This window comes from Salmo salar, chromosome 02, assembly GCF_965601325.2.
Source record: "Salmo salar chromosome 02, fSalSal1, whole genome shotgun sequence".
In the NCBI taxonomy this organism is placed as follows: domain Eukaryota; kingdom Metazoa; phylum Chordata; class Actinopteri; order Salmoniformes; family Salmonidae; genus Salmo; species Salmo salar.
Window position 1 is genome coordinate 57,078,839 of NC_138292.1, and position 26,933 is coordinate 57,105,771.

The following is a 26,933-nucleotide window of genomic DNA, read 5'->3' on the forward strand; positions in this document are numbered from 1 at the left end:
GTACATTTTGTTCTACATGTATGTTACCCAAAATAAATTCAATTAAATATGTGATTGTAGGCCTATATTATGAAGGCCTGTATGATGATATCTAAATCTGTCTCTAGTGGATATTATTTGCCTCTGTCTTGCATAGCACAGGTCAGGTGGTATGGCAGCATAGGCCTAAGAATTATAGATTAATATATGAATTACCCTCATTTCTAATTTACACATCTCTCAATCTTCATTGTTCCTGTCCTGCACAATTCACACATATCCGCTGGCATCATCTCTTCCCTCTCCTCTCTCTATTCCTAATAGCTCTTGTATGAGTTGGCTAGCTCAATGCGAGTCCCAGGAATAGCAATATAGTTTGGTCACTTATTTTGAGCAAGTTTTTAAAACTAAAATTCGAGGGGATAAGGGGGGACTTTACAGGGTGGTGAAAGTGCAAGATGATGAGCTTGATGATCATTTCCAATAAATATCGAAGGTCTTATTCTGGTGACACGATCATCAACGCTTGGCTGCCATTTGACAAATAAAAATAATCTAGCTTTTCATGTGCACTACCTCATTACGCACACAGTTTAATCCTCAACAAGTCAATTCGATCTCTGGTGAGAAAGAGTGCATATTGTTTTTATGGAGATTTTTGAATATTCGCATGAAAATCTGTCACCAATTGGATGGACACCTAGCTAATCATCTGATTGTGCTTCTCTACCCTTCTTTGCCAGCTGTCTCTTCAATGGCTTTCAACATCGATGAAGCAAACACAAAAATCTACAAAGGGGAGGAACAGGATTTCTTTGGATACAAAGTCCTGCAATTCATATCTGGCAAGGAGAAAGGGCAAGTGTTACTGTTATCATATTAGTGAACAATGTCAAGCATTATGTTACAAACTTCATCTGCAACAGTATTGCACACTTGAGGAAACAAAAATGACCAGAAAAATGTCTGCAAACATGCACTATATACAGTACCAGTCAAAAGTTTGGACACACCTACTCATTCAAGGGGTTTTCTTTATTTTGACTATTTTCTACATTGTAGAATAATAGTGAAGGCATCAAAACTATGAAATAACACACATGGAATCATGTAGTAACCAAAAAAGTGTTAAACAAATCAAAATATATTTTAGATTTTAGATTCCTCAAAGTAGCCACCCTTTGCCTTGATGACTGCTTTGCACACTCTTGGCATTCCCTCAACCAGCTTAATGTGGAATGGTTTTCCAACAGTCTTGAAGGAGTTCCCACATAGGCTCAGCACTTGTTTGCTGCTTTTCCTTCACTCTGCCGTCCAACTCATCCCAAACCATCTCAATTGGGTTGAGGTCGGGTGATTGTGGAGGCTAGGTCATCTGATGCAGCACTCCGTCAGTCTCCTTCTTGGTCAAATAGCCCTTACACATCCTGGAGGTGTGTTTTGGGTCATGATCCTGTTGGAAAACAAATTATAGTCCCACTAAGCGCAAACCAAATGGGATGGCGTATCGCTGCAGAATGCTGTGGTAGCCATGCTAGTTAAGTGTGCCTTGAATTCTAAATAAAATCACAAACAGTGTCACCAGCAAAGCACCCACTACACCATCACACCTCCTCCTGCATGCTTCCTGTGGGAACCACACATGCGGAGATCATCCCTTCACCTACTCTGCGTCTCACAAAGACACGGCGGTTGGAACCAAAAATATCCAATTTGGACTCATCAGACCAAAAGACAGATTTCCAACGGTCTAGTGTCCATTGCTCGTGTTTCTTGGCCCAAGCAAGTCTCTTTTTCTTATTGGTGTCCTTTAGTAGTGGTTTCTTTTCGACAATGAAGGCCTGAGTCACGCAGTCTCCTCTGAACAGTTGATGCTGAGATGTGTCTGTTACTTGACCTCTGTGAAGTATTTATTTGGGCTGCAGTCTGAGGTGCAGTTAACTCTAATGAACTTATCCTCTGCAGCAGAGGTACTCTGGGTCTTCCTTTCCTGTTGCGGTCCTCATGAGAGCCAGTTTCATCATAGCGCTTGATGGGTTTTGCGACTGCACTTGAAGAAACTTTCAAAGTTCTTGAAATGTTCCGGATTGACTGACCTTCATGTCTTAAAGGAATGATGGACTGTCGTTTCTCTTTGCTTATTTGAGCTGTTCTTGACATAATATGGACTTGGTCTTTTACCAAATAGGGCTATTTGCTGTATACCACCCCTACCTTGTCACAACACAAATGATTGGCTTAAACACATTAAGGAAAGAAATTCCACAAATTAACTTTTAACAAGGCACACCTGTTAATTGAAATGCATTCCAGGTGACTACCTCATGAAGCTGGTTGAGAGAATGCCAAGAGTGTGCAAAGCTGTCATTAAGGCAAATGGTGGCTACTTTGAAGAATCTCAAATATAAAATATGTTTTCATTTGTTTAACACTTTTTTGTTGACTACATGATTCCAAATGTGTTATTTCATAGTTTTGATGTATTCACTATTATTCTACAATATAGAAAATAGTAAAAATAAAGAAAACCCCTTGAATGACTAAGTGTGTCCAAACTTTTGACTGGTACTGTATGTCCGTAGCAATGTATTTAGAAAATATATGTCTCTGTATATGTCTATATTCTTCAGTGCACATTTACTTACGTTTCTTAAATTATGTGAGCTGCATCAAATGCCCATGACTATTACACAGTGAAACTACCTAATGTGCATCAGTGTATTAGTTATGCATATGTTGATGGAATGGAAATTCTGAACTGTGCTTCTTCAAATCACACCTCTGATAACATCCTGCCTATGCTTTCTTTCATCCTTCATCATGCAGTTGTCATTGTAACCTTAATAACCAAAATGAAACGGATGTACAAAAGTAATTTACTACATTGTCACAAATGTTTTGCAACCACTCTTAATCTAAAGTTTGTCATACACTCAGTGGCCTGTTTATTAGGTACACCACCCTGTTCACGAAAATGGATCGCTCCTATAGACAGTGAGTCTCGTGGCCTTGGCTTGCTATATAAAGCAGGCAGACAGACATCGAGGCATTCAGTTACTGTTTAGTTGAATGTTAGAAAGGACTAAAAGAGTGACCTAAGCAACTTTGAGCGTGGCATGATCGTCGATGCCAGGGGTGCTGGATCCAGTATCTCAGAAATGTTTTCCCCCCTGGGCTTTTCACAGTGTCTAGGGTTTACTGAGAATGGTGCTACAAACAAAAAACATCTAGTCGGCGGCAGTCCTGTGGGCGAAAAAAGCTTGTTAATGAGAGAGGTCGAAGGAGAATGGCAAGAATCGTGCAAGCTAACAGGCGGGCGGGCCACAGACAGACAAATAATGTCGCAGAACGGCATCTCAGAACTCGTCAATCCTTGTCATGGATGGGCTACTGCAGCAGACGACCACACCAGGTTACACTCCTATCAGCTAAAAACAAGAAGAAGCGACTCCAGTGGGCACATGAAGCAACAGGAACCGTGATTCATCGGACCAGGCAATGTTTTTCCACTCTTCAATTGTCCAGTGTTGGTGATCATGCTGATGGCAGAATCAGGATTTGGCGTAAGCAGCAAAAGTCCATGACTGGTATAAAGTCCACCTGCCTGGTATAAACGGTACAGGCTGGTGGAGGTGGTGTACTGGTGTGGGGAATGTTTTCCTGGCACACGTCAGGTCCCATGGTACCAATTGAGTAACAAACGTTTCTGACACCTTAGAATCCATGCCCCGAACAATTCAGGCTGTTCTGGAGGTAAAGGGGGTCTGACCCGGCACTAGATGGGTGTACCTAATAAACTGAGTATATATATAAGTAGTGACACAGGCTCATCTAAATCGACCAATCTATACTGTTATTTCTCACCCACAGGGTAATGGTCAGTGTATACTGTTATTTCTCACCCACAGGGTAATGGTCAGTGCACCATATCAGAAGAATGGATCTGGTGGAATCTGTAGATGTGCTCAAGACCGAACAAACTGTACAGACTGTTACACTCCTCAAGGTAGAGATGGAAGTTGATGATACACTATACTGTACTTACTGGACTGCAATTTAGAAAGGTGGCTACCATAACAAAATGAATAATTATAAGTATTATTAGAACATGTAACAGCTATCACGGTAACCATGGCTAATTGAGTATTAAAATATTGTTGAAATGTCAACAAGATCTTGAAAATGAGAAACACTAGTTGATTCTGCAAGTCTGCCTTTTCCCTTCCAACAGAAACTGACACAATCAAGTACATTGGACTGTCTATGGCTGGACAATCTACTTCTCCTCCAATGTTCACTGTAAGATAACCACCAAACATTTAATTTGATCATGTTCTTGTTTTCAAATACTCCATGTGAGTGTACTGTGCATATGTAATATGTTTGGCAGCATTTACATAGGCAGCCCAATTCAGAATTTTTCTTCACTAATTGGTCTTTTGACCAATCAAATCAGCTCCACCAATTAGTGGAAAAAGAATCAGAATTGGGCTGCCTGTGTAAACCTGAATGACTTGTTTCACTTGAGTTATAAAACAATATCTAAGCAATCTAAATATGGTCATGGCAAATTCCTGTAACTCTCTCTTTTGAAGACATCTGAGGTCCACCAGACAATCCATTATTTTATCACATTTACAATGACGTATTCTCCTCATTCAGGCCTGCAGCCCTGGCCTGGCACACGAGTGTGATGGGAACTCCTATCTGAACAGTATCTGTTATCAGTTCAACAGCCAGCTCCACATCACCTCGAACTTCACACCTGCCTTCCAAGGTATAACAGTGAAACTTGAACATATCTGTAGATAACATAACCTAAGATTTTTTGGTATATATTGACTGTTTATTCATGTCATGCTAAATTACATTAGGATTAGGTCACAAAATATTAATTGTGAATGATAAGATCTGGATTCCTGAATATGTGAAGAATGTTGTGAGTGTTATACATCATATACATTCATGTAATTCACTTTCTCTTACAGAATGTACTAAGAAAATAGTGGACCTCGTTTTCCTCTTTGACGGATCAGGAAGCATGACAGATGATGAATTTAATAAGAACAAAGGTTTCATAAAGAATATCATGACAACCCTAAAAAACTCCTCAATCAAGGTATTCTTCCCTTTTAAAGTTCATAACTGAAATCATGCTCGTGAGGTTGCTGAACATACATCTGTTTATCTACACTCTTAGAAGTAAAGGTGCCTAGAAGAACCTTTTGAGTTGCCACCCCGGCGGAACCTTTCCAGTTCAAACAGGTTCCTTGAGGAACCTCTTCTTAAAAGGGTCTTGGAGGAACCCCTGTGTAAAGGTTCAAACCATAACCTTTTTCTGATGGGAGGAGTTACATTTTGAACCTTTTTAATAATACACTGCTCAAAAAAATAAAGGGAACACTTAAACAACACAATGTAACTCCAAGTCAATCACACTTCTGTGAAATCAAACTGTCCACTTAGGAAGCAACACTGATTGACAATACATTTCACATGCTGTTGTGCAAATGGAATAGACAACAGGTGGAAATTATAGGCAATTAGCAAGACACCCCCAATAAAGGAGTGGTTCTGCAGGTGGGGACCACAGTCCACTTCTCAGTTCCTATGCTTCCTGGCTGATGTTTTGGTCACTTTTGAATGCTGGCGGTGCTTTCACTCTAGTGGTAGCATGAGACGGAGTCTACAACCCACACAAGTGGCTCAGGTAGTGCAGCTCATCCAGGATGGCACATCAATGTGAGCTGTGGCAAGAAGGTTTGCTGTGTCTGTCAGCGTAGTGTTCAGAGCATGGAGGCGCTACCAGGAGACAGGCCAGTACATCAGGAGACGTGGAGGAGGCCGTAGGAGGGCAACAACCCAGCAGCAGGACCGCTACCTCCGCCTTTGTGCAAGGAGGAGCAGGAGAAGCACTGCCAGAGCCCTGCAAAATGACCTCCAGCAGGCCACAAATGTGCATGTGTCTGCTCAAACGGTCAGAAACAGACTACTTGAGGGTGGTATGAGGGCCCGACGTCCACAGGTGGGGGTTGTGCTTACAGCCCAACACCGTGCAGGGCGTTTGGCATTTGCCAGAGAACACCAAGATTGGCAAATTCGCCACTGGCACCCTGTGCTCTTCACAGATGAAAGCAGGTTCACACTGAGCACGTGACAGACGTGACAGAGTCTGGAGACGCCGTGGAGAACGTTCTGCTGCCTGCAACATCCTCCAGCATGACCGGTTTGGCGGTGGGTCAGTCATGGTGTGGGGTGGCATTTCTTTGGGGGGCCGCACAGCCCTCCATGTGCTCACCAGAGGTAGCCTGACTGCCATTAGGTACCGAGATGAGATCCTCAGACCCCTTGTGAGACCATATGCTGGTGCGGTTGGCCCTGGGTTCCTCCAAATGCAAGACAATGCTAGACCTCATGTGGCTGGAGTGTGTCAGCAGTTCCTGCAAGAGGAAGGCATTGATGCTATGGACTGGCCCGCCCGTTCCCCAGACCTGAATCCAATTGAGCACATCTGGGACATCATGTCTCGCTCCATCCACCAACGCCACGTTGCACCACAGACTGTCCAGGAGTTGGCGGATGCTTTAGTCCAGGTCTGGGAGGAGATCCCTCAGGAGACCATCTGCCACCTCATCAGGAGCATGCCCAGGCATTGTAGGGAGGTCATACAGGCACATGGAGGCCACACACACTACTGAGCCTCATTTTGACTTGTTTTAAGGACATTACATCAAAGTTGGATCAGCCTGTAGTGTGGTTTTCCACTTTAATTTTGAGTGTGACTCCAAATCCAGACCTCCATGGGTTGATAAATTGGATTTCCATTGATTATTTTTGTGTGATTTTGTTGTCAGCACATTCAACTATGTAAAGAAAAAAGTATTTAATAAGATTATTTCTTTCATTCAGATCTAGGATGTGTTGTTTAAGTGTTCCCTTTATTTTTTTGAGCAGTATATATTGTAGTGGTGGCAGCCTATCAGATTGGAGCCGTGGCTTTCATATAGGCACTTTTTGGACACCCGTTAGCATAAATGTCATTCCTGTTCATCATGTTAAGTTTGTACACTGCTTTAAAAAATCTTGAATATTTATGCATATTATTTATTCTAATATAATATGAATAATATTACAATTTCTGTTTACATATAGTAATACAGTGGTAACTATTCTAACTTTGGGATTTGCGGAGGCTCTTGAGGAACTGTAAGCCTCTGTAAGCCTCATTGAAGCTACAAAACTGTCGGTGTTCAATCTTAACATGTGATTACAATACAACAGATCAGATGAACAGGAATGACAATTACTTTAAAGGTGACCCCAAAAATATCTACGTTATTACCAAACCCCTACTACGCCGCACCTCCATTCCAGGCTTCATCCAGGAGCCCAATGCTACATTGAACCATTAAAGGTTACTCCAAGAATCCCTCAACTAACCGAAGCTGCAAATATGAACCATTGACTAGCAATGGTTCCTTGAGGAACTCCAGGGGTTCCTTGAGGATCTTCAGGGTTCCTCGAGTCACCACTAATTCTAAGAGTATATGTGCTATACACCCACGCTGCTGCATGGAAAGTATGGTATGAAATCAATATTAGTTCTCTTTTTCTCTTTTTTAAATCACAGTTCGCAGCGGTTCAGTTCTCAACAAACACCAGAACAGTTTTCAACTTTCATGACTACCAAGAGGGAAGAGCCTTGACTAAACTTTCGAGAGAAGTGCACATGGCTGATCTAACCAACACACATAAGGCAATAGACTTTGTCTTGTAGGTCACAGTTGATCATTATTAATCAGTTTTACTTTCAAAGTTCTGACCGAATACTCCGAATCAGATCAAAGGGAATTGTGGTGAAAGAAAGATAGCTTGATCTGTTGTTTGTGTCTAATTCAGAAAAAACATTTTTGAAAACCAAGCTGCCGGCGCCACCGCAGATGCAACTAAAGTGCTGGTCGTAATAACAGATGGAAATCCCAGTGATAGTGATAAAAGGTTAAACTCTATCAAAAGAAGTGATGAGAAAAACATCATCCGCTTCATCATCGGGGTAAGTCCTTAAAAGGGGATCCTGCATAACCCCAACACAACACCACACAATTGTATGACTTACAGTGCATTCGGAAAATATTCAGATCCCTTGACTTTTCCACATTTTGTTACGTCACAGCCTCATTCTAAAATGTATTAAATTGTTTTTTTCCCTCATCAATCTACACACAATACCCCATAATGACAAAGCAAAAACAGATGTAACTTTAATTTAGCAAAAAAAACATGAAATAACACATTTACATAAGTATCTAGACCCTTTACTCAGTACTTTTTTGAAGCACCTTTGGCAGCGATTACAGCCTTGAGTCTTCTTGGGTATGACGCTACAAGCTCGGCACACCCGTGTTCTTCCATTCTTCTCTGCAGATCCTTTCAAGCTCTGCCAGTTTGGATGGGAAGCGTCGCTGCACAGCTATTTTCAGGTCTCTCCAGAGATGTTCGATCGGGTTCAAGTCTGGGCTCTGGCTGGACCACTCAAGGACATTCAGAGACTTGTCCCGAAGCCACTCCTGAATTGTCTTGGCTGTGTGCTTAGGTTCATTGTCCTGTTGGAAGGTGAACCTTCACCCCAGTCTGAGGTCCTGAGCACTCAGAAGCAGGTTTTCATCAAGGATCTTTCTGTACTTTGCTCCGTTCATCTTTCCCTCGATGCTGACTAGTCTTCCAGTCCCTGCAGCTGAAAAAAATCCCCACAGCATGATGTTGCCACCACCATGCTTCACCGTAGGGATGGTGCCAGGTTTCCTCCAGACATGACACTTGGCAGTCAGACCAAAGAGGTCAATCTTGGACCAAGGCCCTTCTCACCTGATTGTTCAGTTTGGCCAGGAGGCTAGCTCTAGGAATAGTCTTGGTGGTTCCAAACTTCTTCCATTTAAGAATGATAGAGGACACTGTGTTCTTGGGGATCTTCAATGCTGCAGCAATTTTTTGGTACCCATCCCCAGATCTGTGCCTCGACACAATTCTGTCTTGGAGCTCTACGAACAATTCCTTCAACCTCATGGCTTGGTTCATGCTCTGACATCACCATCAACTGTGGGACCTTATATAGACAGGTTTGTGCCTTTCCAAAACATGTTCAATCAATTTAATTTACCACAGGTGGACTCTAACCAAGTTGTAGAATCAATGGAAAAGGGATGCACCTGATCTCAATTTCGAGTCTCATAGCAAAGGGTCTGAATATTTATATAAATACGGTATGTCTGTTTCTTAATTTTGAAACATTTGTATAAAATCTAAAAACCTGTTTTTGCTTTGTCATTATGGGGTATTGTGTGTATATTTATGAGAAAACAAATGTATTTAATCAATTTTAGAATAAGTCTGTAACGTAACAAAATGTGGAAAAAGTCAAAGGGTCTGAGTACTTTCTGAACGTACTTTAATTCCATTACAACTATTTAATTCCCATAACTACAGCTGGCTGATCACTAGCCAAAACATTTTGACTAGAAGGTATGCTCTCCTCCTAGTTGAAACGACCAAATGCCAATATATTTGCATCTCTGTGAACTTCAAGTGAAATGGTTTGCAAACGTACCTCAATCCAGGGATGGAAGGTTTCGCTGTAGTCCTACTTATCCCACAACAATTTATGGTGAATGGAGAAGATTTAAATAGTGCTAGTTTTTTATTAAACTGCCTTGTTCATCCTAATGCTAGTTAGGTAATGCTAAAGCAGCAGTATTTGATCTTCTCCATTTACCCTTGTGGGATAATTAGGAGAACAGCAACACCTTCCATCCCTGGATTGAGGTACACTTTCAAATCGTTTCACTTGAAATTCACAGAGGTGGAAATATATTTGCAAATGGTTGTTTCTCCTCCTAAAAATGTGTCTGTTCCCACTCCCATCAATACCTCCACAACTGCTAGTAAATGTACAAATGCTTTTTAATCCTCTACTAATGATCCTGTTCTGTCATCACACTGATGATTTGCTGAACAGGTTCAGTGGCACCAGTTAAAACCACAAATCAACTGTCTGCCTTGGTTAAATGACCACACTATTGCCTTAAAAAGTGTACTAGGAATGCAGAACGGAAATGGAAGGCCTACAAACGTCAAGTATTCTATGAGATACTGAAGGATCTGATGAAAAATTACAGTGTTGCGGTTAAAGATGCAAGAACAAACAACTTCTCTACCCTGATCTCTGAGAACTCCTACAACTCGAAAATTCAGTTTTAAAAAAGCATGCTGTTGGTGCCCCCCTAACAGGGACAGGCTCGCATCCCCTGATCTCTGCAAACAGTTTTTACGATTCTTTACAGAATTGTAAAAAAGTTGCCCTCGACTGGTGCAGGTCATATCTATGTGGCAGACGTTTCTCAGTGAGCATGGGTGCTTCAGTATCGACCCCAGCACCTATTCACTATGGCATCCCTCAGGGGTCAATTCCGGGCTCCATTTTTTCCCTCTGTACATGCTTGGTGACATCATCCGCAATCATAATATTCAGTTTCACTGCTTTGCAGATACCTTTATTTAAATAATCAGACCCAGGATTCTACTAGGCTAACATATGGAATTGTTTTAAGGTGGTCATACCATGGATTATTTAGCTATTTTTCTTTTAGCTATCCCAAAAAACAAAACTAAAATAATTTGATAAAATATTGAATTTGGCCTTTACTACTATAGACCATAGCAACAGTTTGAATAACACATTCGTGAATTGCAAAAGAGACAGTCAAAAAAGAAGTCCGAAGGAATAAGGATTTGAAGTGTCTGTCCTATATCTAGGAGATATAACAAAGCTCAGGAAATATTCATGTTTTTTGGACACATATTTAACCCCTTATTTTTGTTGGCACAAAACTACCTCCATACTTCCATTAATTTGTATGGGTCTCCTTCATTGTGTTTGTAAGAGACTCATCTTTCCATAGAGTGGTCATAAAGCACCTCCTCCCAGCTGCCCACTGCACTGAGGCTAGGAAACACTGTCACCACCGATAAATCTACGATAATGGAGAATTTCAATAAGCATTTTTCCACGGCTGGCCATGCTTTCCACCTGGCTTACCCCTACCCCGGTCAACAGCTCTGCACCCCCCACAGCACCTTGCCCAAGCCTCCCCCATTTCTCCTTCATCGACCTGGCCAATGCTTTCTACTCTGTCAATCACCACATTCTTATCGGCAGACTCAACAGCCTTGGTTTCTCAAATGACTCTCACCTGGTTCACCAACTACTTCTCAGATAGAGTTCAGTGTGTCAAATCGGAGGGCCTGTTGTCTGGACCTCTGGCAGTCTCTATGGAGGTGCCACAGGGTTCAATTCTCGGGCCGATTATTTTCTCTGTATACATCAATGATGTCGCTCTTGCTGCTGGGGATTCTCTGATCCACCTCTACGCAGACGACACCATTCTGTATACTTCTGACCCTTCTTTGGACACTGTGTTAACAAACCTCCAGATGAGCTTCAATGCCATACATCACTCCTTCCGTGGCCTCCAACTGCTCTTAAATGCAAGGAAAACTAAATGCATGCTCTTCAACCATTCGCTGCCCGCACCCGCCTGCCTGTCTAGCATCACTACTCTGGACGGTTCTGACTTAGAATATGTGGACAACTACAAATACCTAGGTGTCTGGTTAGACTGTAAACTCTCCTTCCAGACTCACATTAAGCATCTCCAATCCAAAATAAAATCTAGAATTGGCTTCCTATTTCGCAACAAAGCATCCTTCACTCATGCTGCCAAACATACCCTCGTAAAACTGACTATCCTACCGATCCTTGAATTCGGCGATGTCATTTACAAAATAGCCTCCAACACTCTACTCAGCAAATTTCATGTAGTCTATCACAGTGCCATCCGTTTTGTCACCAAAGCCCCATATACTACCCACCACTGCGACCTGTATGCTCTCGTTGGCTGGCCCTCGCTTCATATTCGTCGCCAAACCCACTGGCTCCAGGTCATCTATAAGTCCAGGTCACCCAACCGTAGCACGTGCTCCAGCAGGTATATTTCACTGGTCATCCCCAAAGCCAACTCCTACTTTGGCCGCCTTTCCTTCCAGTTCTCTGCTGCCAATGACTGGAACGAATTGCAAAAATCACTGAAGCTGGAGTCTTATATCTCCCTCACTAGCTTTAAGCATCAGCTGTCAGAGCAGCTTACCGATCATTGCACCTGTACACAGCCAATCTGTAAATAGCCCACCCAACTACCTCATCCCCATATTGTTATTTATTTTTACTCCTTTGCACATTCATCTTCTGCACATCTATCACTCCAGTGTTTAATTGCTAAATTGTCATTATTTCACCACTATGGCCTATTTATTGCCTTACCTCCCTAATCTTACTACATTTGCACACATTGTATATAGACATTTCTATTGTGTTATTGACTGTACGTTTGTTTATTCCATGTGTAACTCTGTGTTGTTTGTGTCGCACTGCTTTGCTTTATCTTGGCCAGGTCGCAGTTGAAAATGAGAACTTGTTCTCATCTAGCCTACCTGGTTAAATAAAGGTGAAATATATAAACGTCCCCTTTTCAGGACCCTGTCTTTCAAAGATAATTCGTAAAAATCCAAATAACTTCACAGATCTTCATTGTAAAGGGTTTAAACACTGTTTCCCATGCTTGTTCAATGAACCATAAACAATTAATGAACATGCACCTGTGGAACGGTTGTTAAGACACTAACAGCTTACAGACGGTAGGCAATTAAGGTCACAGTTATGAAAAACTTAGGACACTAAAGAGGCCTTTCTACTGACTCTGAAAAACACCAAAAGAAAGATGCCCAGGGTCCCTGCTCATCTGCGTGAACGTGCCTTAGGCATGCTGCAAGGAGACATGAGGACTGCAGATGTGGCCAGGGCAATAAATTGCAATGTCCATACTGTGAGATGCCTAAGACAGCACTACAGGGAGACAGGACAGACAGCTGATCGTCCTCGCAGTGGCAGACCACGTATAACACCACCTGCACAGGATCGGTACATCCGAACATCACACCTGCGGGACAGGTACAGGATGGCAACAACTGCCCGAGTTACACCAGGAACGCACAATCCCTCCATCAGTGCTCAGACTGTCCGCAATAGGCTGAGAGAGGCTGGACTGAGGGCTTGTAGGCCTGTTGTAAGGCAGGTCCTCACCAGACATCACCGGCAACACCGTCGCTGGACCAGACAGGACTGGCAAAATGCGCTCTTCACTGATGAGTCAAAGTTTTGTCTCAGCAGGGATGATGGTCAGATTCACATTTATCGTCGAAGGAATGAGCGTTACACCAAGGCCTCGCGATCGATTTGGAGGTGGAGGGTCCGTCATGGTCTGGGACAGTGTGTCACAGCATCATCAGACTGAGCTTATTGTCATTGCAGGCAATCTCAACGCTGTGCGTTACAGGGAAGACATCCTCCTCCCTCATGTGGTACCCTTCCTGCAGGCTCATCCTGACCCTACAGCATTACAATACCACCAGCCATACTGCTCGTTCTGTGTGTGATTTCCTGCAAGACAGGAATGTCAGTGTTCTGCCATGGCCAGCGAAGAGCCCGGATCTCAATCCCATTGAGCACATCTGGGACCTGTTGGATCGGAGGGTGAGGGCCATTCCCCCCAGGAATGTCTAGGGACTTGCAGATGCCTTGGTGGAAGAGAGGGGTAACATCTCACAGCAAGAACTGGCACATCTGGTGCAGTCCATGAGGAGGAGATGCACTGCAGTACTTAATGCAGCTGGTGGCCACACCAGATACTGACTGTTACTTTTGATTTTGCCCCCCCTGTTCAGGGACACATTATTCCATTTCTGTTAGTCCCATGAATGTGGAACTTGTTCAGTTTATGTCTCAGTTGTTGAATCTTGTTATGTTCATACAAATATTTACAAATGTTAAGTTTGCTGAAAATAAACGCCGTTGACATTGAGAGGACGTTTCTTTTCGGACGCTATAGACGTTTTCGCGAGAAGACCGATTTTCAGGATGTCTCATGGTCTGACAAACAACTGTGGTCCCGCCACTGTCCACTGCAGATGCGGAAGGCAGACATTGGCGGATACGGCGGATTGTGACGCACGCAGCCCATGCAAAAAAAAAAAAAACAACAGCTCGCTATCTTAAATTGACGGATTTTGATGGGGACTTTTTTATTGTGTTACTTAGATTGACACACGGGGTCAGTCAATAGATAATGAAATCCCTGCTGAATACGCTTTTATAAAGAAGCTTTTAATGTATGATGTTAATTTGCTTTCTTTTTTCATTCTTCTTCCTCCTGTCTTTGTTAATTTGTTAGTACTTTTATTTTATGATGTGAAGCACTTTGTTACTTGTATTGAAAAGTGCTAAAAAGTATAGTTATTATAATTGTTGTTATTATTACTAGTCTCAAGGGTCCAGTCCAACTTCCCAGTTACAATGTGAATGTTTAAATATTGTTCATATTGAAAAGGAAATTAGACTTCACTATAATCCCACAAGCATTTCGCTACACCACAAGCATTTCGCTACACCCGCAATAACGTCTGCTAATCACGTGTATGTGACCAGTACAATTTGTTTTGAATTGATTTTATATTTCTTGGCAGGTCAAGAATGTTGATTTGACGAAACTAAAGTCCCTGGCATCAGAGCCAAAAGAGAACAACACTTTCCTCATCGAGGACTACAACGGACTAAAAGGAATCCTAGACAACTTTCAAAAAAAGATCTTCAACATTGAAGGTACAACTCCGGATTCAGATAAACTCTTAGTACTACTTACTTATTTTTCAGCAAAGTCCCTGTCAACTGAAAGTTGTTATTCATTTAAAAAACCTGAAGTGGAAATACTGGTCACTTCCTGAAATATACTGGTATTTATTTTTGGTGATAACACCTTACTCAAGAAATTCCACAGTAGAAGTATTATTGTATCGCTAGTTATATCAGTGTCCATATGTTCTAGGTTCCAAGACTGCTCTGGCTGGAAACTTGACTAAGGAGATGTCTCAGAGTGGGTTCAGTGCTGTCTACGTTGATAAGGTGAGATACACAATAGTATGTCCAGCATGTTTTATCATCTTAAATGTTCATTTGTAATATGAATCAATTGTTTTAAAATGTTTACTACAATGCTTCTACATTGTGCTACAAATCCTTGTAAATGCTTAAATATGAATGTATAAATGTAATGACCACCATTGAAACTAGTTTATAGACACAGTATATAGTTAATGAATGCTTATTAATAAATGTCATACAATATGACCCAATGTTTTATTTCCTCTACAGGACACCTTGGTTCTGGGCTCAGTGGGATCAAACAACTGGCGTGGATCTCTCTTTGAGACTGAGGGTCTGAGATCAGAGGAAAGGGAAATTCAGGACCCCACATTGGACAAAGATTCCTATATGGGTAATGGAATATTAAGCTCAACAAAATTATATTGCTCAAATGTGAATTTGAACAAACACTATTTTCAAGGCTCTGTTAGTTCAGATGTTTCAGTGAAGGGAGTGTAGTTACAATGGACCTACATTTCTTCATTGTTATTACAGGATACTCTGTAGCTGTTGGGAAGAAGAATGAGAACCTTCTATATTTTACCGGAGCACCAAGATCTGAACACATGGGACGGATCCTACTTTTTCACAAGGTTAACAACAACTGGACTGTGGCACAAAGATTGCCTGGAGAACAGGTTGGTAACATTAGCTAATTCTGCAAGCAGTGTGGTATCTGAATCAAGTTATACAATAGGGACAGCATGAAATCAGCTTTTGGGGTTACTTCAAAGGTTGAATCACTCCTCTGATAGTAAAGAGGAACACATGATGTCACTTTTTATGTTTACTTATGAGTTCCATTCAAAACCAGAGGACTTCTTAGAACATTTCAAAAACATTTTTGTATGAATGTAAGTTTTGATTTTCTCAGATGGGCTCCTACTTCGGGGCAGAGCTGTGTTCTGTGGACATAGACTCAGACGGCAACACAGACTTCCTACTGGTGGGTGCACCAATGTTTCACAAACCTCCGAAAGAGGGCAGGATCTACGTCTACACACTGAGTGATAAGGTGGGCTGAACTGTGAACCTCTGAACATCAGATTCAAATGCTGGATTTTTTGGTTGAATATGTTCATCAGGGACAAGGTAATCTGGAAGCCCATATTGATTCATTTGGATATAAATATCCATCATCTTCAATAATAATGCACAAAAAGACAGTGTAATATGGATTTATCTTCATGTGATCTCTCCTCGCCCTTCCGTTATTAGCTGGAACTGAGGATGGAGATGAATGTTTCAGTGCTGTCTCAGGGTAGATTCGGCTCCTCCATCTCGTCTCTCACAGACCTGAATGGAGATGGGCTGAAGGATGTAGCTGTGGGCGCTCCACTTGAGGATGATCACAGGGGGGCCGTGTACATTTACCTGGGTGAAAAGCTAAACGGGATCCGCCCTAAATTCAGCCAGGTGAGGCCGACGAAGATGGAAATCATTCAAAACGGCCCTTCACAATCAAATAAAACAGACATCCCTCCTGGGATATGAATATCAATGGCTTTTCATTAAATGTGTATGTTTTCTTACTGCAGCGCATCTCAGCTGTGATGATGAGATCTAAGCTCCAGTTCTTTGGCCAGACGATTGATGGGAAGATGGACCTGGGTGAGGATGGACTGACTGATATCGTAGTAGGAGCGCGTGGCGCAGTTGTCGTCTTGAGGTACGAGTCCAAAAAATGATAAGAAAAGACAGCTGGTTTAAACAGACAGTTGTTTAACCAGTAAAAATATCCCACTAGGGTGCGATCTGCACTGAACGGGGGCTGCGCTCAATGAGGTGTGGGCGGAGCTACCCAACATCGTACAATGTAGGCTAACATCCCAATCTTTATCTCGATCGCTCACAGGTCCAGACCGGTCCTCAGCATCTCTGCTCATCTCCACTTCCATCCTTCGGAGATCAGCACTGATAACTTTGACTGTCTGGCAAAAGAGATAATTTCCCCCGTGGTCACTTTAACAGCCTGCTTTAACATGGCAGAAGCAACAAAGAGTAAAGCTGGTAAGAACTCTCAGATCTTTAGGAACACTAAAGGCTTTGTGCATTCCAACAGAAATGGAGTCATGATCTGAGACTACATACACTACATGACCAAAAGTATCTGCTCGTCAAACATCTCATTCCAAAATCATGGGCATTAATATGGAGTTGGTCCCCCCTTTGCTGCTACAGCCTCCACTATTCTGGGAAAGCTTTCCAGTAGTTATTGGAACATTGCTGCGGGGACTTGCTTCCATTCAGCAACAAGCATTAGTGAGGACGGGCATTGATGGGCGATTAGTCCTAGCTTGCAGTCGGCATTCCAATTCATCCCAAAGGTGTTCAATGGGGTTGAGGTTAGGGTTCTGTGCAGGCCAGTCAAGTTCTTACACACTGATCTCAACAAACCATTTCTGTATGGACCTCACTTTGTGCACGAGGGCATTGTCATGCTGAAACAGGAAAGGGCCTTCCCCAAACTGTTGCCAAAAAGTTGGAAGCACAGATTCGTCAAGAATGTCATTGTATTCTGTAGTGTTAAGATTTTTCTGCACTGGAACTAAGGGGCCTAAACTGAACCATGAAAAACAGCCCTAAACCATTATTCCTCCTACACCAAACTTTACAGTTGGCACTATGCATTCAGGCCGGTAGCGTTCTCCTGGCATCTGCCAAACCCAGATTAGTCCGTCGGACTGCCAGATGGTGAAGCGTGATTCATTACTCCAGAGAACGCGTTTCCACTGCTCCAGAGTCCAATGGCGGCAAGCTTTACACCACCCCAGCCAACGCTTGGCATTGGGCATGGTGATCTTAGGCTTGTGTGTGGCTGCTCGGCCATGGAAACCCATTTCATGAAGCTCCCAACAAACAGTTATTGTGCTGACGTTGCTTCCAGAGGCAGTTTGGAACTTGGTAGTGAGTGTTGCAACAGAGGACAGACGTGTTTTACGCATTTCAGCACTCGGCCGTGCCGTTCTGTGAGCTTGTGTGGCCTACCACTTCATAGTTGAGCCGTTGTTGCTCCTAGACGTTTCCACTTCACAATAACAGCACTTACAGTTGACCTGGTGCAGCTCTAGCAGGGCAGAAATTTTAGGAACTGAGCTCTTCAGTCTCTTCTTCTACTTCCAATGTTTGTCTATGGAGATTGCATGGCTGTGTGCTCAATTTTATACACCTGTCAGCAACGGGTGTGGCTGAAATAGCCGAATCCACTACTTTGAATATATATAGTGTAATTGTGGCCTTGATGGTCTAGGTCGGAGCATAGTTAAATCACTGACAACAATAAGTGGATCTTGGTCTCTTCCTAGTCTGACGACCAGCGGAGGCTGTTGACAGGAGGACGGCTCATAATAATGGCTGCAAAGGAGCAAATGGAATGGCATCAAACACAGAGAAACGATGTTTGATACCATTCCACTTATTCCACTCCAGCCATTACCACAAGCCTGTCCTCCCCAATTAAGGTGCCAAAGGTTGTTCCTGGGTATGGATCTGGGACTTGAGAGTTAAGGTCTTGACTCCATCTCTGCTTTCTATTTCAATGCTGTCCGTCAGCAGGCAACCATGAGGTTCTGAACTTCTCTCCCTGATAAGGAGGCCATTTAAGATTTGTGTACTTTTCCAGGGGCACTGAGTGCAGGGATAAACATCTCCTACTCGCTGGATGTGGATCCACTGAGACAGAGGAGCCGAGCATTTTACAGCGACATGAACAAAGAGGCCAGAAGTCTTCTCGCTACAGTGGAGCTGAGAAAGGAGCGGACCTGCTTCAACCACTCAGTCTATATGACAGTATGAACAATGACAAACTGTAGCTATGCAACAATACAACAACCATGATGTCTCTCATAAGGAGGGGATTTAATGAATAACATTAAGTTGCTAGGTTGTTGAATTATTACTGAATTATTGTGTATTGATTTTATTCAGTGATGAGAATAATGAGGGTTTTTCAGGACTATGGATAGGGAAATTAATGCCACATTTTATTTTCTTCCAGCAATGCGTGATCGACACATTATCGCCCATAATCATCCAACTTGTTTTTTCTCAATCTGAAAGCCAACAAGAGGGTCTTACTGCCATTCTGAATACTGCCAGTCCTACACAGGCTGTGGTCGAGGTACGAAGATACATTCTGGGTCTGACTTAAACCTGTTCACTTACAATGATCAACAGTACTAGCAATGACTTTGGACTGAGTACTGTAATTTAGCCAAAGACCTGTAAAAACAGGTAATCTAAACACATTCACCGTTGTCTTGAATTCGTCATAGGTGCCCTTTGAAAAGAACTGCAAAGAAAATGAAACATGTGTGGCAGAGCTTGAGGTGGACTTCAACTTTATGTAGGTATCTGATAAACAGAGGCAACATAAAGTAACTTGTTTGTAGCTGTAATAATTACTGACTGCTCAAAAAAATGCATGTTTTCTCTGACTGTATGTATTTTGTCTCTCTTTTCAGCACATCAACTTTATTAGTGGTGGACCAGACTTACTTCCACGTGACTATAAGACTGTCCAATCACGGGGATGACTCCTACAACACCAGTCTAACTCTCCTCTACCCTCCTGGCCTCTCATTCTCCATGATGCATCTTCTGAAGGTAATACCGACACCACTCCATCTATTGTGTAATTCATTCTGATGTTTTCTTCTTGCTCTCATCTAAACCAGTGTTATTCAAACCTGGAGACCTAAAACATGTTCAGCCAATCAAGGGTTAGATGATTAGTTTAATCAGGGGTGTTCCTTCTGGGCTGGAACAAAAGCTTGCCTTGCTCATCTTGTGGGACTGCAGAACCAGGATAGAAGAACATTGATTTTAACATCAGTTTGCAGCCAAACATTTAAATGTTCACTACATGTGATAATTATTCATAAATTATTCATAAATCACTCCATTTCCTGGTTACTAAAATTGTAATAGCCTAATTTCAGTTTTGACAAAACAAGCAAGTATAGAGAATCACTGTACCATCTAAACAACTGTGAAATATATTTTCCAAAACCAAACATATTGTATTTTCAGCTGTTTGAAGCTGGTGTACGAAACCGAAAGTAAAACACAAAAACAAAATGCAACGGGAAGCACAGTTTTAGGTTCCTAACAAGCAGAGTAAAAAGTAAAACGGACAACTAGAAAAAACACAACCAAGTTTATTCACCCACTGGGTCATACAGCTGCAAAGACAAGGTATGATTACACAAGCACATATTTATAACCTCCCTACAAGGCGGGGTCAACACATACGTTTCTGTTGCAAGGCAGGAACTTAATTGGCTCCTCTCACTGGTGTAGTCATGGCCCTGCCTGATGCTAGAACCTTCGTGGGCGTGGAAGTGTATGTATGTGAGATAGTACTGTAGTAGGAGGGTCTGTGGTGGGCCCCTTTGGCTCCCCTCCCAGACGTTTCTTCTCACTTCATCAGTCCTCCCTAGTTCTGCAGCTGGCCTGCCTTATCAGGAACTGAAGCTAGACTGCTGCCCTTTGCCTTTCTCTGTAGGGACATTGATATTCAACAATAACATCTTTGAACAGAATATTAACTTAATGCACTTCCCCTTGTCTCCCTAACTTTCCATACACCAAATTCCTATACACGTAATCAATACGTTCTAGTATGGTAACATGAATAAGTATATTTGAAGCTAGAATCCAACAGAAATAGCACACATAGAACAGATCTACCCCTTCTCAGACTTGCTTTCAATGAGAATGACAGATCTATAACTCCCATTTGTATGTGAATTTGGTCGGGTCGCCCAAAAACGTACATATTGCGATTTATGCGTGGTGCACCTTTAAGTGTTGAATTGATTAGTTCCGTAAAGTGGTTCATTTTTAACATGCTTGCTTGTTTATTTTAGACTATGTCAGTGACTCAGTTGTACAAACCAGAATTATTTACACACTTGACATATTGTCTGTATTCCATAGTCTACAAGGAGAACGGTGTTCAGCTGTGGTGGTCTGGAAGGTGAAATGGACAGAACTACATGCAGTGTCAGCATACCTGTCTACCGTAGTAAAACTACAGTGAGTGATTACTTAGATATACCCGTAAATAATGCTCAACTGTGAATACACCGGTAAAGCTTTAAAATCTTCTTAAATGATAAAGACAGAGCTAAAAGCAGTAACTCAATGTCTAATTGAGTGACAGCTTTGATATGAGGATACAGTGCCTTCAGAAAGTATTGTGACCCCTTGACTTTTTGCAAATGTTGTTGTGTTGCAGCCTGAATTTAATACCCCATATTGTCAAAGTGGAATTATGATTGACATTTTTACAAATTAACAATGAAAAGCTGAAATGTCCAGACTCAAAATGTTTAACCCCTTAGTTATGGCAAGCCTAAATAAGTTCAGAACTAAAAATGTGCTTAATAAGTCACATAAATTGCATGGACTCACTGTGTGCAATGATGAGTAGAGTAGAGCATTACTTTATTAATCTCAACTTGGGATATTGTTTTATCACAGCATGCATCAATGACAAAATGACAGGACACGCAACAATGACCAACATGATAAAAACCAAACATTAAGACAAAAAGGCACATACACCATATCCCTAAAATAATCTGATTCAAGTGCTGTTTTTTTTTATCCTGCTTTGGGAAAGACAAAAACAAGCAACAACATTTTCTAATAGGAAGGCCTCATAACAGTTAATCAATTACTCATTAAACAGCTGTATGGCTGTTTGGTAAAAAGGACCATCTAAACCTCTCTATGGAACATCTGGGCAGGCTTAACCTGCTACTGAAGCTGCTCCTGTGTTGCATTACAGCCCTGGTGGAGTGGGTGTGTGTGTGTCATTGTCCATGATCATGTGCAGCTTTTTATGAACATGTCTTGCATTGATTCCAGGCTGCTGCCAATTGTAGCACTCTTAATGATTTTGTCAAGCTTGCATAAAAGTCCTCCTAAGGTAAATTCCCTTTCCAGCACAAAATGGCATAGGTCGCTACACTCGCCACGACATTGCTATGGAACATACGAAGCATTTTGTCACATACTTAAAAAAAATCAAAGCTTCCTTAAAGTACATTCTGGATTGGGCTTTTGTAGCCACGGAGAATCCTCCTTCCAGTTCAGTTTGTTGTCGACTGTTACACCTAAGCACTTATAAGTGTCAACAGTGCCAATCTCTTCACCAGTGGCTCAGTTCATTGTTGTGTGAGAAGTTATTTGTGTAAAGGGTAAACACAAAAGGTGACAGGAGAGTCCCCTGCAGCACCCCTGTGTTTGTACAAATCCAATCTGATACTGCCTGGTTCAGTCTTACGAACTGTGGTCTATTTGTCAGGTAGTTCACAATCCATTTGATTGTGTGTGGCTTTTCCAGGTGCTCATATACTCTGGAGGAGACAGAGCAGACCATCTTCAACACCAGTTTTTGGGTGGTAGGTAAATTACAAAGGATCCAGATAGGCTGACACCTCAACTCTTAATAAGGGTATTAAAACCCGCTCAAAAAGGTTATGACTTGTGATGTGAAAGCCACTGGTCTAAAGTCTTTCAGTGCAGTCCCTCCTGATTTCTTTGAGATGGGAACTACGCAGAATGTTTTCCATTTAGTAGGAATATCTGAGCATGTCAGGGACAGGTTGAAAATATGCTGCAGTATGAAAGCCAGTAGATTAGCACACACCTTGAGTACTCTGGCGTTAACTCAATCAGGCCCTGCTGACTTACTGGGATTGGTCCTCTTCAGCTGCCTCACTTGTTTCTTCGAGATGCTCATGGGCTCAGTGCTTCCCAGATCAGAGTCGAGTACCTCCCCTATCTGATGATGCTCTGCTGACAAATCGTACTTATCGAATCTGGTAAAAAAATGTTTAACTTTGTTGTTGTCCGCTGTTGCTGTAACCGGTATTCTTCCTACCATACTAGATATCCTGCATGTGTTTTGCTTGCAGCTTGCGTTCTAACGTCAGTATGTATTCATGTTTTGCTTGGCACAATAATGTCAGTAGAGAAGTTAACATAATCCGTTATGCATTCAGCTACCCTTAAAATCCTCCTCCCAGTCGTCTATAAATAGATTCCAAACTGTACCTTCAAAGCAGCTCTGTAGCGCCTCTCCAGTTTCGGGTGTCCATTCGTGAATCACCGCCTGAGTGACATGTTACTTCTGGACCAGTGGGTGGTACTTTGGTAGCAGCTGGACGAGGTTGTTAGATTGTCCAGTGGAGGCAGAGCAGTAGGCGTCTTCACATTGGTGTAGAGAATGTCAATGGTCTTGTCCAGACGAGTTTGAACTTAAACATACTGTTTTAAGGTAGGAAGTGTTGTGGACAGCAAACAGTGGTTGAAATCCCCAGAGATAACCAAGTAGGGTGATCGATGGAGTAGGTAATGTGGTGACTTCGTGGCCAGTTAAAGATTTGCAGACGGCGGGATGTAGACAATTACTATCACGCTAGGGAACTCTTAGTAAATAGTAGGGTCAGCAGCCCACTGCTAACACCTCCACATGAGGGGAACAGACCCTCTTCACTGACACCATTGACTGTTCACATACAGGCAGACGCCTCCCCCCACTTGACCCCCGAATGTTCCAAGCTCCTGTCAGCTCTGATGATCGTGAAGCCAACCACCTCCACATGGGAAACAGGTATAACCTCCGTTAGCCAAGTTTCCGTAAACCATACCAGACTTGTTTGCCGATGTGATCTCATATACGAAGTTGTTGCCGATAGTACCTCCGTCTTGATTACAAGTGAGCGGACATTTCCCATGATAAAGGATAGGAGATTGAGCTTATTTCCTCTCGTTTGGTAGTCATACGCCTCCCTGCTTCCCCTTGGTTTCATCTCAGGGGGCAGCTCTAGCTGTAGTGGGCTAACTTCACTTGGCTGTAGGGCATGAGGTTCATCCAGGCTGAACGTTACCAAGGTCTCTGCACTATCAGTGTTTGGTGCACTCCACAGTATCTAAACCCAGTGCGGCTAGCAGTAGTAGAATAAAGTAATTTAGCTCGTCTGGTAGGCTCGTATCACTGGGCAGCTCTCGGCTGTGCTTCCCTTTGTAGACTAATAGTTTGCAAGCCCTGCGACATCTAACGAGTGTCAGAGCTGGTGTAGTACGATTCAATCTTAGTCCTGTATTGATGCTTTTCCTGTTTGATTGTCCACAGTAGAATAAATACATACTTCCAGTACTCCATTTTCTTAGTGCCATCAGTACAACCACAAAAAAAAAAAAATACACAAGACAAGAAAATAATTTGCTCACTACAACAGGGTTAGAGCTGCATTTTGAATGACTACCTCATCTCTGAACCCCACACACAAAATGATCTGTAAGGTCCATCAGTCGAGCAGTGAATTTTAAACACCGATCCAACCACAAAGACCAGGGAGGTTTTCCAACGCCTCACAAAGAAGGGCTCCCATTGGTAAATGGGTAAAAATACATTGAATATCCCTTCGAGCATGGTGAAGTTATTCATTACACTTTGGATAGTGTATCAAAATACCCAGTCACTTCAAAGATACAGGCGTCCTTCCTAACTCAGTTGTCAGAGAGGAAGGAAACCGCTCAGGGATTTCACCATGAGGCCAATGATGACTTTAAAACTAATGATTGATAGGAGAAAACTGAGGATGGGTCTACAACATTGTAGTTACTCCATAATACTAACCCAATTGACAGTGAAAATAATGTAGAATGGCGCCGGAGAGGATGTCTGATGTTTCACGTGCTCCTAACCAACTGTGCTATTCAGTTAGTTTTTTTGCTTTGTTTGTAACTTTAAAAAAATATATATTTTGTACGTAATGTTACTGCTCAAGACCAAAAATAACTTCTGGACATCAGAACAGCGATTACACACCACGAACTAGAAGAAGCTTTTTCCTTTAACGAGTCCGACGTGAAGGATATAGTGCTTTCCCGGGAACAGGCCCAAATCCCTGTCATTTGCGTGAAGAGACAGAGAAAAAGGGGGTGGAGGTCAGGCTGCCTTTCGGAGAATTCGTAGGCGAGCGATTAAACCCCCACTGCCATCCATTCTATTGGCCAACGTGCAATCACTGGAAAATAAAATCGATGACCTACAAGCAAGATTAAACTACCAACGGGACATTACAAACTAATATCTTACATTTCAGAGTCATGGCTGAACGAGGACATGAATAACATACAGCTGGTGGGTATACACTATCGTCAGGATAGAACAGCAGCCTCTGGTAAGACAAGGGGTGTTGGTCTATGTATATTTGTAAACAACAGTTGGTGCACGTTATCTAAGAAAGCCACGATATCTAAGGAAGTCTCGAGCTCTCATGATAAGCTGTAGACCACACTATCTACCTAGAGAAATTCTGTATTTTTCGTAGCCGTCTACATAGCAACACAGACCGATGCTGGCACTAAGACCACACTCAATGAGCTATATACCGTCTTAAGCAAACAGGAAAACGCTCATCCTAAGGTGGCGCACCTAGTGGTTGGGGACTTAATGCAGGGAAACTTAACTTCCACCAGCATGTTAAATGTGCAACCAGAAGGAAAAAATATTAATAATTATAAAACTCTAGACCACCTTTACTCCACACACAGAGACTCATACAAAGCTCTCCCTCGCAGTCCATTTGGCAAATCTGACCATAATTCCAACAAAACTTAAAGCAAGAAGCACCAGTGACTCGGTCAATTTTTTAAAAGTGCTCAGATGAAGCAGATACAAAGCTACAGGACTGTTTTGCTAGCACAGACTAGAATATGTTCCGGGATTCTTCTGATGGCATTGAGTACGCCACATCAGTCACTGGCTTCATCAATGACGTCATCCCCCCAGTGACTGTACGTACATACCCCAACCAGAAACCATGTATTACAGGCAACATCCGCACTAGGCTAAAGGGTAGAACTGCAGCTTTCAAGGTGCGATACCGTAACCCGGAAGCTTATAAGAAATCCCACTATGCCCTCCGATGAACCATCAAAAAGGAAAAGCGTCAATACAGGACTAAGATCGAATCCTACTACCCCGGCTCTGACACTCTTCAGATGTGGCAGGGATTGCAAACTATTACAGTCTACACAGGGAAGCACAGCCGAGAGCTGCCCAGTGATACGAGCCTACCAGACGAGGTAAATTACTTCCATGCTCGCTTCGAGGTACGTAACACTGAAACATGCATGAGCGCATCAGTTGTTCTGGACGACTGTGTGATCACGCTCTCCGCAGCCGATGTGAGTAAGACCTTTAAACAGTTCAACATTCACAAAACCGCAGGGCCAGATGGATTACCAGGACGTGTACTCTGAGCATGTGCTGACCAACTGGCAAGTGTCTTCACTGACATTTTTAACCTGTCCCTGACTAAGTCTGTAATACTAACATGTTTCAAGCAGACCACCATAGTCCCGGTGCCTAAGAACACTAAGGTAACCTGCCTAAACGACTACCGACCCGTAGCACTAACGTCTGTAGCCATGAAGTGCTTTGAAAGGCTGGTCATGGCTCACATCAACACCATTATCCCAGAAACCCTAGACCCACTCCAATTTGCATACTGCCCCAACAGATCCACAGATGATGCAATCTCTATTGCACTCCACACTGCCCTTTTCCACCTGGACAAAAGGAACACTTGTGAGAGAATGCTATTCATTGACTACAGCTCAGCGTTCAACACCATAGTGCCCTCAAAGCTCATCACTAAGCTAAGGACCCTGGGACTAAACACCTCCCTCTGCAACTGGATCCTGGACTTCCTGACGGGCCACCCTTAGGTGGTAAGGGCAGGTAACATCTGCCACGCTGATCCTCAACACGGGGGCCCCTCAGGGGTGTGTGCTCAGTCCCCCCCGTACTCCCTGTTCACTCATAACTGCACGGTCAGGC

General features: G+C 42.6%; 1 protein-coding gene across 1 annotated transcript in view; it reads left to right on the top strand.

Moving 5' to 3' along the window:
- LOC106588084 (integrin alpha-L) overlaps nt 1–26,933 on the top strand; it is a 37,348-nt gene that overhangs the window by 3,747 nt on the left and 6,668 nt on the right. Inside the window, exons 2-21 of the mRNA XM_014176752.3 lie at nt 723–837; nt 3,888–3,985; nt 4,211–4,278; nt 4,642–4,756; nt 4,968–5,098; nt 7,610–7,752; nt 7,879–8,032; nt 14,611–14,746; nt 14,970–15,046; nt 15,296–15,419; nt 15,563–15,705; nt 15,942–16,082; nt 16,286–16,483; nt 16,606–16,736; nt 16,923–17,077; nt 18,690–18,856; nt 19,065–19,187; nt 19,342–19,412; nt 19,531–19,672; nt 21,008–21,106. Coding sequence (XP_014032227.1) covers nt 723–837; nt 3,888–3,985; nt 4,211–4,278; nt 4,642–4,756; nt 4,968–5,098; nt 7,610–7,752; nt 7,879–8,032; nt 14,611–14,746; nt 14,970–15,046; nt 15,296–15,419; nt 15,563–15,705; nt 15,942–16,082; nt 16,286–16,483; nt 16,606–16,736; nt 16,923–17,077; nt 18,690–18,856; nt 19,065–19,187; nt 19,342–19,412; nt 19,531–19,672; nt 21,008–21,106 — 2,531 coding nt within the window. The remainder of the gene's footprint in view (nt 1–722; nt 838–3,887; nt 3,986–4,210; nt 4,279–4,641; nt 4,757–4,967; nt 5,099–7,609; nt 7,753–7,878; nt 8,033–14,610; nt 14,747–14,969; nt 15,047–15,295; nt 15,420–15,562; nt 15,706–15,941; nt 16,083–16,285; nt 16,484–16,605; nt 16,737–16,922; nt 17,078–18,689; nt 18,857–19,064; nt 19,188–19,341; nt 19,413–19,530; nt 19,673–21,007; nt 21,107–26,933) is intronic.